The sequence below is a fragment of the Amblyomma mixtum genome, chromosome 10, assembly GCF_055824585.1.
Source record: "Amblyomma mixtum isolate Tamu chromosome 10, ASM5582458v1, whole genome shotgun sequence".
Classification (NCBI taxonomy): Eukaryota; Metazoa; Arthropoda; class Arachnida; order Ixodida; family Ixodidae; genus Amblyomma; species Amblyomma mixtum.
In genome coordinates this window covers 16,865,711-16,877,839 of record NC_143021.1, presented here as the reverse complement: position 1 = coordinate 16,877,839, position 12,129 = coordinate 16,865,711, and the positions used below count along the sequence as shown (strand labels likewise).

At 44.8% G+C, this 12,129-nt stretch overlaps 1 protein-coding gene across 2 annotated transcripts in view; it reads right to left on the bottom strand.

The window, feature by feature from the left end:
* Window positions 1–900: 900 nt before the first annotated feature.
* Window positions 901–12,129, bottom strand: part of SamDC (S-adenosylmethionine decarboxylase) — a 54,044-nt gene continuing 42,815 nt past the window's right edge. For both annotated transcript variants that reach the window (XM_089562734.1, XM_089562735.1), the window contains exons 3-10: window positions 11,705–11,831; window positions 10,155–10,229; window positions 8,882–8,909; window positions 8,726–8,768; window positions 6,000–6,240; window positions 3,986–4,060; window positions 3,322–3,402; window positions 901–2,659 (exon numbers count right to left, since the gene is read on the bottom strand). In XM_089562734.1, coding sequence (XP_089418860.1) covers window positions 2,525–2,659; window positions 3,322–3,402; window positions 3,986–4,060; window positions 6,000–6,240; window positions 8,726–8,768; window positions 8,882–8,909; window positions 10,155–10,229; window positions 11,705–11,831 — 805 coding nt within the window. In that variant the 3' untranslated portion in view covers window positions 901–2,524. The remainder of the gene's footprint in view (window positions 2,660–3,321; window positions 3,403–3,985; window positions 4,061–5,999; window positions 6,241–8,725; window positions 8,769–8,881; window positions 8,910–10,154; window positions 10,230–11,704; window positions 11,832–12,129) is intronic.

Below are 12,129 nucleotides of genomic sequence, written 5' to 3'. Positions count from 1 at the left end.
TGATCTTCTTCTGCACTGGTTTTATTAGAGTTCTCAAATGTACCACTTGCGTTATGCTTCTCTGCTGCTCCTTGGTTTGGTTTGGTTTGGTTTGTGGGGTTTAACGTCCCAAAGCGACTAAGGCTAAGAGAGACGCTGTAGTGAAGGGCTCCGGAAATTTCCACCACCTGGGGTTCTTTAACGTGCACTGACATCACACAGTACACGGGCCTCTAGAATTTCTCCTCGAAAGAAATTCTAGCCGCCGCGGCCGGGATCGAACCCGCGTGTTTTGGGTCAGCAGCCGAGCACCATAGCCACTGCGGCGGCTCCTCCAATGCCGCCCGCGACTGTGCTCTCCCACATGTCGAGCAACATTACACTGTGCATCGCGATGGCCCGATCCTTTCCCTCATTAAAATTCCTTTCTCTCTCTACTACTGAAGCGGATGAATGCAATTCTTCGAGCTTGTTGGAATCTGGATGTAGTTCCAGGGGTACACAGTTGTAGGAGTTTCTGGACTTCTGCTTAAACTTTCTTTTGTCCTACACGTGCACTATAAAACTGTAGAAAGCAAAGCAAAATGCTCAATAACCAAAACAGAACTGCTTTTCACCTATGCCCATATCCCAAATTCTTCCAACCCATGTCCAACACTCATGACTAAGTTGCTCAGTAGTTTCCTCCATTCATATTACGCTGCAATAGTCCAGGCTGAATTTCGTTTCCTGCAACTGGGTTACACTTGCAGCAATTTCATTCTAGCTGTCAAACAGTCTCAACAATGAACAAAAAGTTGTGATGACTGAGGTGTGTTCCTAGATTCTCATTCAGCTGCAACTATGCAATACTGCACTTTTGTAGCACTCGAGAAGCAAGGCAAGCATTTAGTGCAGTCGCAGCGGAAGAAAAAAAGGCAGTTGTGTTTTTCCGTTTATTGAAACACAAGGCTTCCCATACAGTAGCACACAGAAAATTTAACACTTTTTTTTTTACCCTCAAGGTTACACTTGTACATACACACTGTGCATATGTGGGCACAGTGATGAACTTCCAGCAAATAAAAGTTCCACATTGATAGAGATTTGTAGAATAAAAAACCATGCATATAAAGTTTCCCAAAAATAGCCTCATCACCTTGTCTGGACATGCCTCGCATTTCGTAACACTCTCACAGTAAGAAGACAACGGACAAGATACGAACACTTAAGATCTAAAATCTAGGAACAGTGGTGTATATACCGTCGAGAGCATCAGCCCAGCCAGCTCCAGCAATTGCCTTTTTTTTTTTTAACTCTTTGGGGGTTCGCAGAAGATGTAGGGAAGTGTAATTTAAGAGCAATGCCTCTAGCGGAAAGCAGTGGTGGAATGTTCATTTGGATCAACTGCCACAATGACAGGGGTTGCAAAAGATGGCACTCAGTTTAGTACAATGCTGTCGTGTTCATCTCACAATCGTTAAGCCTAATTCTGCAAGCTGGAATGTTTGAACACGTTGAGATAGCTGCTGCCCTGTATCAGAGGAGCCACGCCCTCTGCAAACAGGTTGTCCATGCTGCTGGCAGTGGACATGTGGCATGACAAAACCACCACAGCCAAACACGCAAAGGTGACATGCTCTGGCGAAAACCTCTGCCAGCATTGTGCACCTGGTCTCCTGAGGGAACCAAGCCAAACTGGAGTGTTGCACCAAAGTGCAAAGTTGCTGGCTAGAGCTGAATGACTCCCGCTCAACTCCTACTTCAACAAGTGTCTTGCTCACTGTGTGAGCTGTCCTCCTGACTGGTGCCTACGTGCACCTCTGGAATGGCCACCTTTCTTCCTCCGGGACAAAATGCGCGAAGAGTGGTGCAACCAAGTAAAAACAGTGGGTGAAAGCAGACAGAATCTAAAGATGTGAACAGAAGCCGGGGCATATTAGGCCTGATAAAAGAAAGTGGAAGCTCAAAGGCTCGGTTGCAGGGCATGGCAAGCATAGAAGCTTGGAGAACTCCACCGGCAGGTCTGAACGGCAGTTTTCCTGGTGCTAGGTCGCCTGCACCTAGTCGAGAACATAGTGCATTTTGGACAATGTGTTTGACCAATATCTGAAGGCATTGGGGTTTAATTACTGCGATGAGGAAGATCATTCATTGTTCTCTGACTGCTTTGGTCTAGGCCCCCATGCCATGATGCAGGAAACCAAGTAAACTGAGCGGAGATGCTCAGGACCTATGAGATGGAAATCGGCAATGAAGCATGAAAGGGAGAGAGAGGTGGTGCCATGAAAGCTGCTGCAGAGAGGTGTTGAGAAGAAGTGGGAAGAAAGCAACGGCGCAAGGCCTGTCCAAGGCCCTGCAGCCTGGCGCCCAAACAATCCTACGGACGTAGTGTCCTGGGTCTTATTCCGGGTGGGACGGGGTGTGAAGGCGCCAGTGCCCCCCCTGGGTGCCACTTTTTTTTAGCGGGGCAGAGAGACTGTGCTCCTAGCTGCCCACTGTGAGTGGCCTAGAGAGGCTTCCATGCAGAGAAGAGGCATGTCCAGACAAGGTGGGCCGATGGGCCTCAACTGGGGGCCTTGGCGAACAACGCGTACGTCAGGTCGTACGTGTTGAAGCGGCACACCTGCAGCTCCTTCCGATTGTAGTTGCGGAACTCGGTGTTGCAGTTCTCCTTCATGCCTTTGGCCGCCACTGACAGCTGCAATAGACACAAACAATGCCACTTGGACAAGTGCACATACTACTTACTGCACAGCTGATGTTTACACCGAGAAAAGCCTGGGGCTGCCTCACATAGCTCTGACAAATTCACACTATCATTTCTGTCTGGGCAAATGATCTGCAGAAAAAGTCTATGTGCGATGTCTACATGGGATATGTGCGATGTCTACATGGGATATGTGCGATGTCTAGTGCAATGTCTATGTACTGATCAGGTCTTGAAAGACCTCGAGATACACACTGGTGATGCACAGGTGGCCACAAAAGTTCACACATAGTTCTCATAGTTCAGGTGGCCACGTAGTTCACAGAAATCTACTGTAGAGGTAAAAAAGTTTCCAGGACGTATGAAAAGAGATCTTCACTCATAGACACCATGTCTGAAGACAGCCATTCCCTTTGCGACACCTACAAACATTACGAGAAAAACGTGGATGTGTCCTTGCCTATGCAGAAGTATGAAGTCACTGGAACGTCTAGTAACTCTAAATGACTGCATGCACTACACAGCTTTTTTCTACACAGTACCAGTTCTGTGATAACCTCTATTCGCCGATGTCCAGAGAGACTTTACATGGATGAACCGAAAGAGAACAGAGCACACGGTATTCCATGCTCCCTGTATGTACATGCACTCACCTTGTTTGCAAAGAGGGTCATCACAAATTTGCCAGGGAGAAACATTTTCAGCAGAGTCGTGACCAAGTCATGGTAGTTGTCCTGCAATAGGGTGGAACACTGTCAGCACCTTTTCCAGTATTTATCACAGCATGCAGAGAACAGAAAATAGCATCAGCTGCTGCAGATTGTTTACACAGAGCAGCAGTTTCATGTGCTAGGCTAGATGTAGTATGCAAGGTATGATGCTGGGCGAGTTGGTACATAGAGCATTCTTTTGAAACAGCGCTGGCGGACAACGGACGAGAATGAAGACACAGAATACACACAATGCGCAGCGCATTGTGTGTCTTCTGTGTCTGCAGTCATGAGGGCTGAAAATTATTATACGACTGAATCACTGCATATGCTTGAGATTGATAAGATGCAATTTTTTTGGCTTCCACTAACATGGCTAATAATGCCTGAAAGAATGTAGTTGGTATGGGTGGCAATTAACAATGCAATGACTACTTGTATGCTAGTACCTCACAAAGATTATAAATGAATTACTCAAAGCAGATTTAAAAGTAAGGCTTAGCACATATTACACATAGTTGTTGGACGCGAACATTAAAGCTAAAGTCTAGTGTATAAAATGAAACTCTGGACGTAATAGCTCACTATTAACATCACTATGGCTCACCTGTGGAGCATTGGTCTCGAAGCTCACATAGGAGCAGTGTGGCTCCGGAGTGATGTGGATGGTGAAATAGTAGCCCTGGAAAAGAACAAAGCAAAATAAGGGACAACACTGCATGCAGCAAAAGAAAGGGGAAGTGCTACAGGTATCCAAATGTTGAAGGCATGCCCAGCAAGTTGCATACAGGGATGATATCGCAATAAAGATGTGAAAAAGAAGTCCCACAAATTTCTAAGCCGAAATTCATGCTGCCGCTTGTGCACTGGCCTCTAACCACTGTCAACCATGTACTGCATTTATTTGAAAGTAGCCAGATGTGTTTGTACCTAAAATAGAAATGAAGTCACCTCTCATGTTATAATAAAATATTAGTGTTAGAAGCGCATTTATTAGCATGTTGGTAGGTGCACCATGCAGGTCGTCCCCCAGGTCTAGGGAAAAAAAAATAATGCTGCATTGGTCAACCAACAGAAGCTCTGAGACAAATACAGATGAACACAACTCAGCAGCGGCCAAGCAGTCAGGAACTCCTTGCTGGAGACAGTGCACTTGTGTACTGAGCGTAGCCTTGACACATGGCTCTGAAGAAATTAAGACTTCATGATGCCATCAACCTGCATGTCATGTCATGCACGTCAAGGCCTTCATTTCGTTCACTGAAAGTTCAGCAGACTCCAATGTTCACAGCACGACCGATTCTGCGCACTGATGGCAGTAATCCACTTTGGATGCATGGAAAACTTAGCGTTCCTAATGCACGCGAAAAGGCGCTCTCGCTACTTCCGTCGGTATCACTATCCAACGCACTTTTCAGTGAAATCGAACTCTCACAATTTGCCAACGGCTGCATGCAAGACAATGGCTCATTAAAATGTTGCCCACAACAGCCACCGACATTCAGGAAGCATGACTTGCTGCTCTGTTCAGCCATTGTTCAGTATCTATACGACGAAGCGAGGCATCTGAAGTGCATGGTTGACGCGGTGATCATTTTTGGTACAGCTCCCATAAAACAGAAAGGGTGCGTGAAAGCCATTTGTTCTGGTACTTTTGTCCATAAACTTCTACTCATCTTTCGACATACTGTGGCATCAATCCTCATGTTACATTCGTATCTTTTTTCCTTTATGCGCCCGCAAAGTTGACCCTCGCATTATAATCATGGCCTCTGGGCAAGTACATCTGGGCAAGTACGGTACTGTGCAAGGAAATACAAGCTCAGCCATTGGCAGCCTTTCCTTTAGTCTTTTTCTCTTAGGTGCATATGGGACCGTACTTTCTCATTTAAGGATTAGGTACACCAAATTTTTAGTTGTGCGGTCTTTCACTGAAATGATGCCCAAGACATCAGTAAATACGCATTGCCATGAGGAATTAAGCCCGTAAATAATTTGCAATCTAGACCTTTTCTGCTCATGTTTCTGTTTTCGTTTGAACAGTGGTTAAAACAATACAGATAAGCTGAAGCAATGTTAAGGTCACGCGAGACATGAAATAATTGCAATGTAATAGCTCTTTGTTCACTCCTCATTTCAACTTTCAGGGCCAGCTGGTGCAAAAGTTAGATAAAGCTGGTGCTTTGTAACTAATTCACACATTGGATAGTACTGAATTACTTGAATTATCCCAATTATTACAGTGGGCACAGGCAAATTGTGCACCAATAGATGACCAACTCTCATGCATCATTTCAAGAAAGGACACATTCACCTAAAAACTTAATCTCCCGCTTCCTTTCATCGCCTATTCTATGGTTTCACAGTACTCGAAAGACACTGCTTCTATGCATGAGCTGTTCCGACTTCAGTCTGGCATTCTTAAATTACAGGACAGACTTCTTTCTGACAGCAAGAAGTATTGCTGGTGAAAAATAAAGGAATTATAGATATAAACAGTATGTTAGTCCATGCTCCGCCTCTTCAGAAGTGAACTAAATGTCCCCACACAAAGTAGCCCCCAACTATAAAGGTCTCTCATCATCCCAGTGAGCACAGTTCTGGGCAGGCAATGCACGGACCCCCTTGAGGATTCCGTTGACGGAGTAACCGCAGGGGCTGAAGAGGAACTCGTCCAGGGTGGCCGTTGGGTAGAGCCGGTCGATGCCGGACTTCTGGGTGGCGTCCCGGGCGCTGGCCGAGCCTTCCTGGGTGAAGATGCTCATCACCCCCTGGTCCAGGTCCTGCATGATCACCTCCAGGGTCTGGTCAGCCACCTGGACTCCACGGTAGCCCACGGGGGTGTTCAGGGTGTACAGGTACCTGGAGGGCACAACAAGATACGGCACACCCTGCTCACTGAATCATGTGCGGCATGCCCCATGATTGGACTTAAAACTGCATTCAGATGACAATTTCACGAAGAGACTTTCAACAAACCAGGAACCGACTGGATTTCGCAGTCACCTGGCATAACAGAAATTGTAAGTGAACCTTCAATTGCCTATGATTTGATACAGGCTGTGAATGATTATATTAGGACCTGTGCTATCACTACATCTGCCCTTCACCTTTTATTTCCTCTCATCTGCACGACGACAAAATGGTAATCAAAGAAAAGCCCGGAAATCAACGGCACCTCAAATGAGCTTCTATACAGATACACAGAATGGAACTCAAACTGCTACTGAATGAGGACTGAAAATTAAGAGTTGTGTACTTTGTTTCCTATCACATTGAAACTTCCAAAAGCTCCAAAGTGCAGTAGGCGTAGCTAACTATTGTCCAATCTGACTCCAGTACTTGCTATGAACTGCTTGAGCACATAGTATCAAAACACCTTCAGTCTTAGCTACAGAACTATCATTTATTATCCAGAATTCAGCATGATTTCTGGAAAGGGTTATCCACAAGTTTTCAGCTGACCGATTAAGTAGTGTCTTTTCCAAAACACTCAATCCATGTGGCCAGACTGTTTAATGGACCTTGCCAAATCCATTGATAAAGTATCACGTCCAAAATTTTTACCAAGTTTTGAGGGTAGGTGTAGGAGCAAGATCATGACAAAATGTTTTCTCATTTTCATGCTCTCCAGCAGTATGCTCAGTGTTTGGGGGGGGGGGGGGGGGGGGGGGGAGCAAGCCTAACCTCTTATGTGCAGCCTCAGGGGTCCTCCAAGGCAGCGTTTCGGGCCCTCTTATTCCCTATTCCTTATTTCAATTAATCTTTCCGAAAGCGCTGAAATTGTAGCTGCTTTTCGTAGAGTACTGCACGATTTATAACACTATCAGAGCGCACAGAATAACCAGGTAAGACTAAACCATGTAAAAATGGTGCAATGAGCAGCAAATGGTCCTAAACACGATAAAGACTCTTTACGCCACAACAAGGACCATGAATTATTTCTATATAGCACTGAAGACGAAGTAATTCAAAGGACAATGCAGCATAAGTACTTAGGCCCCGATTTGCAATGGAACACCCACATGGGCTTTGTATGCTTTACAACCCGGGACTAACCGTGGAGCCTCAGGCAAAATTTACATTGTGCAACCCCTAAAACAAAATGTCTAGTATAAAATAAAATTGGTTAGACCAATCATAGAAGGCAGAGATTCTATGGGACCCGCATGTGAAAAATAATTGATCAAAAGTTGAAAGGTCCAGCAACTTGCAGCTAGGTTTATGCATTTATTAAATACTAAATATATCTCCCCTTCAGATCTCTGCTCACTATCCAGTTTTTCAACATTAGAGTTTCAAACAAAAACTAAAGGCTAAAGTACCTGCACTTAATTTTACACACTCAGATATCGACAAGTCAGACTTTTTGCAAATTCGGTCTAACAAGACATCATGGCATTGACATCTATGTTTATTCGAGCTCCTTCTGTCCACAGATTGTTTAGTGTAGCTTTTTTTTTTCAAGAGCAAATAATGAGTGGAAATTAATGCTGCTGTACAATGGAGGTCCTTCGAAGCCTTCATAGCAGTATCAATGATTTTCTTCACAAATTACGGGCTTGTTTTGAATGCTTTGAATGCCTGTTTTTGAATGTTTTCAAGCACTGTGTGCCTGTTAGATATTCTTATGATTCATAGTGCACTGCTTACAGCTTTTATTGTATTTCACTACAGTGTTGATAACAGTTTCCTTTCATAAATATTAGTACCTATTGTGTGCTTGCCGTCCTATAAAAGCCTAACATTGGGCTTGAAGTATCAATAAATAATTATTTAGGCAGGCCGTAACCAACACATGCTACTGAATACTGAAGCACTGAAACTAACCACTCACCAGTCCACTTTAACTGCAGTAACAAGGTTTGCATAGCATGTGGAGTGACCGACTAGTATCTGCAGCAGAAAATGCTGCAGCTGCTTACTACAGTTGGCGGTAACAACATAAAGGATGTTAAGCAATGGCATCACTACTAGATTGATAACATATTGGTGTGGGGTCTTGCATACGCCATGGTAAGTCGACAACCAGCTGTAGTTTAAAAAACATGCAGCAAAGTACAAACTCTTGCACACCAGGCAAACACTAAAATGAAAATTCCAGAACTTACCCATGTTAACAAACTCTTAATATAACAGACTAACAAACTCTTAATATAACAAACTTATGGGAAGTATAAATTATATTCTGGCCAAGCCTCGTTGTGTGGGAAGCTGCTGTCACACCTACGCTAGAGCCTCATTCAGATAACGCTACTATGGTCTGCATGATCAAGGCACTTTTCCCTTGCAGCAGACAAGAGCCACACACGTGGTCCAAAGGGGAAATGCCACAAACAAATCTCACCAGCAATCGTGGTTGATTCTGCCCATGCAGTAGGCCGCACCATCTGCAATGAACAGAAGGAAAGTTTCGGTGCACAGCCACACTGTTGCGTTCCATTCCAGTGCTATTCCAACCCGCACAAAACGGATATGACCAAAGATGGAAGCTGAAGCTTACCTTCAAAAAGTTCATCCAGCACTTCAACCTGCAAAAAGGAAAAAAGTAGGAAGCCTTAACTTGCAGCAATGGTTTACAGCATTTGTTCTACAGACCCCCGACAAGTCCAATAGAAAACATTAACTACAATGTTCCAAAAGCTACACGACTGCTTTAACATTACTGCTAGAACTTTGCATATTTGAAGTTGAGTTTGCGTGATATAAATGTCGATCTCCTTACTCTTAGGAGCTGAACGCAAAGGAAGATGTAAATGCCTGTTGAGACCTGACGATATGGCAAATGTGCCGGACTTCTGAAGAAGCTCTGAAACCTGATACACACCAACCTCAACTTTCAATAGTGAACTGCTCGTTTATATAGGAGCACCAAAACTGTCTGCACAATGCTGAAGAATGAATAGTACAAAAAGGAGAGGACTAGAGCAGTGCCGACTGGTGAGTGAGGACATTGCCATCATGCAACAAATAAGGGATCTAAAGGAGAGGGGAAGGAGAACCTACCACCTGCTCCCCTTCTCCTGCATCCTATTGTGTGACAGCAATGAAAATCATCTGTCATAGGACAGTGCTGTTCACTCTGTGACCATGTACACCGAACTTTACAATAATACCACGCGAGTGCTGACTGCTTGATTAGCGCCCGATGATCATCTGAGTAGGCAGAGAGCTGCCACATGCACACAAATCACCAGCCAGGTGACTACCGTGTGCTGGGCTGTTTCTAAAGCAGCGCGTAGCTCCCGATTTTTTTCCTCACTTAGCAAGGCTCAAGGTGAGCACGGCTGAACATTTTAAGGATAAATCTCACTATTAGAGTTTTGCTTTCACCGGCATATCCTGCAGACGCAAGAAATACTACAGGAAGCAGAAAACTCATGCCTTCACAACTGGGCTACAGAAGCCAGTCTTCCCCTCAAGTTCTTTTTCTAGAATATCTGTTTTTCTTTTTGCAAATACTACAGGGTATAAACAGGAAGCTATTGCCAACGCAAGCCGTAACAGTCCCATGGATGTCTGGAAACAAAATAACAGGACTAGCGTTCACTGAGAGATTGGCTCGTGAAATGCTGAGCACGCTGCTAAAATTTGCAGCCACAAGGTTTGTTTTGGACATTTGTGGCACTATTACAGTGCTTTATGCGCATGCAGCAACTCTCGCTGAGCTCTGTATCGCACCCAGTACTGTACCCAGTATTGTACACCTGCACTGCAGGCACTGTGTGCGTGCTCGACTCAGTTGCCACAGCGCGCGCTGTTAGAGAACACCTCACCTCGTCTTCAAAGCTGGTGTGTGGCTTGTCCTGCAGTTCTGGTCTCATGAAGTTCTTGCGCGAGTAGAAGATGTCCTGGAAAGAGCACCACAACAGCAAGTCTGTTCAAGTGGCAGAAAATGTACAGAACAGGATCCGCACAGATTGTTTAACTGCAAAGCCATCGGGCAGAGCATACAGCTGCGGAATTGTTAATGGCAAAGTTTAGCTTAGTTATGGTGTTTTGAAGTCCAAAGGGACTCTGGCTATGAGGGGCGCCATAGTGGAGGGCACCGGAAATTTAAACCACCTGGGGTTCTTTAGCATGCACTGACATCGCACAGTGCTCTTAATGGCAAAGTTATAAAAAGAAAGGGTCAGAATATTACAATGTGAAATTATCAGTTACCAGAAACAAGTAAAACAGTGACAAACAAAACTGGCATTTGTTCCCACAGATGAGGAATGCAGGGAAGCAGCTGTAGAGATTAAACGTCTGCAACAAGCAGATGTGCTCATGATTTTTAAAGTAAACAACTTGTGGCACCAACAAATTATGCTGAAAGAGTCAAGATATTCATATATTATACAGACAGACCATGTGCTCCAATGACTCACTAAAATTCGCACTTCTGAAAACTGCATGGCAGGTTCTGGCACAAATACAGATTAACAGCACTTGAAGTGCTCTACCGATACATTAAAATCAGTAATGGTGCCTATTAGTGATGCAGTTTAAAGCAGGAAGACAAACCGAGGGCCAAACACCATCTGCAAAAAATGCCCGTTGTGTATCCTGCAACAACACGAATGTCTGCTAGGCAGAGTGGCCAGGAGGAGTCACTTCTGGTGAGGAGTTTTAGCTATACACTTGAAGGCTGGACTAGCAAGAGCTCTTTGAAACAGAGCGGAGAGGAAAAAGTGGTACCACCATCTATGGGAGTTTCTGAAACAGCAATTACTTCACGAAGAGGCACACCAGCAAGATGAGGTTTTGTACTTAGCATTCTTTTGAGGATCGAATCCAAAATTTTTTTTTACCGAACACTAGCTAAGCCAATTACGAACCCTCATTTTCCTGGCTTGCCCCTCGCTGGGTGAAGTGCAGAGCCATCAGCTTCGCCTCTAGGCATGTATGAGAAACTAAGTCCGGCAATAATACGTGGGACGAATGAAAAGTAGCAGAAGAAAATTTTTTTTTTTGGAAAACTTATAGACAGCAGTATTATGCATCCTTCACAGAAAGGCACAGAAAAATATTAAAAATATTTTAGCAATGAAAAATTTGATGTCTGAATGGTTACATGTGCCTCCAAAAGGTGGAGCTGCAGTGTGTACAGTTAAAGCTTCTATTAACAGTGCCACTGTGGTGACAAATGCGGCAATGAAATTTTACATTTAAAAAACAGTGCCATGTCCATTTCTGCGAACACAATCGCACTACTGCCTACTTTCAGAAGGATCAAATTTTTACTTTTCTGCTACTAGGGGGTCAACCTGGATTGTACACAACAGATACTCAGCTCCGTTTAGGTATGTGGAACTCCATTTGTAGGTGAGTGGATACCCACCAGCACTTCATCGAACCCGGTCAGCTCCTGGACAAGGTAGAGCAGGGGCTTGACCGCATTCAGCAAGGTGGTGGAGCCACAGGTCTTGAGGATGAAACAGCGCTTGGACACAAACATGCTGCTCTCGCTGAAATGGGGAAAGAGGCTTGGTTTGGTTTGGTTTATGGGGTTTAACGTCCCAAAGCGACTCAGGCTATGAGGGGCGCCATAGTGGAGGGCTCCGGAAATTTCGACCACCTGGGGTTCTTTTACGTGCACTGACATCGCTCAGTACACGGGCCTCTAGAATTTCTCCTCCAAAGAAATTCTAGCCGCCGCGGCCGGGATCGAACCCGCGTCTTTCGGGTCAGCAGCCGAGCACCACAACCGCTGAGCCACCGCGGCGGCGAGGAAAGAGGCAGAGACACAACAGAACAATTCACTTT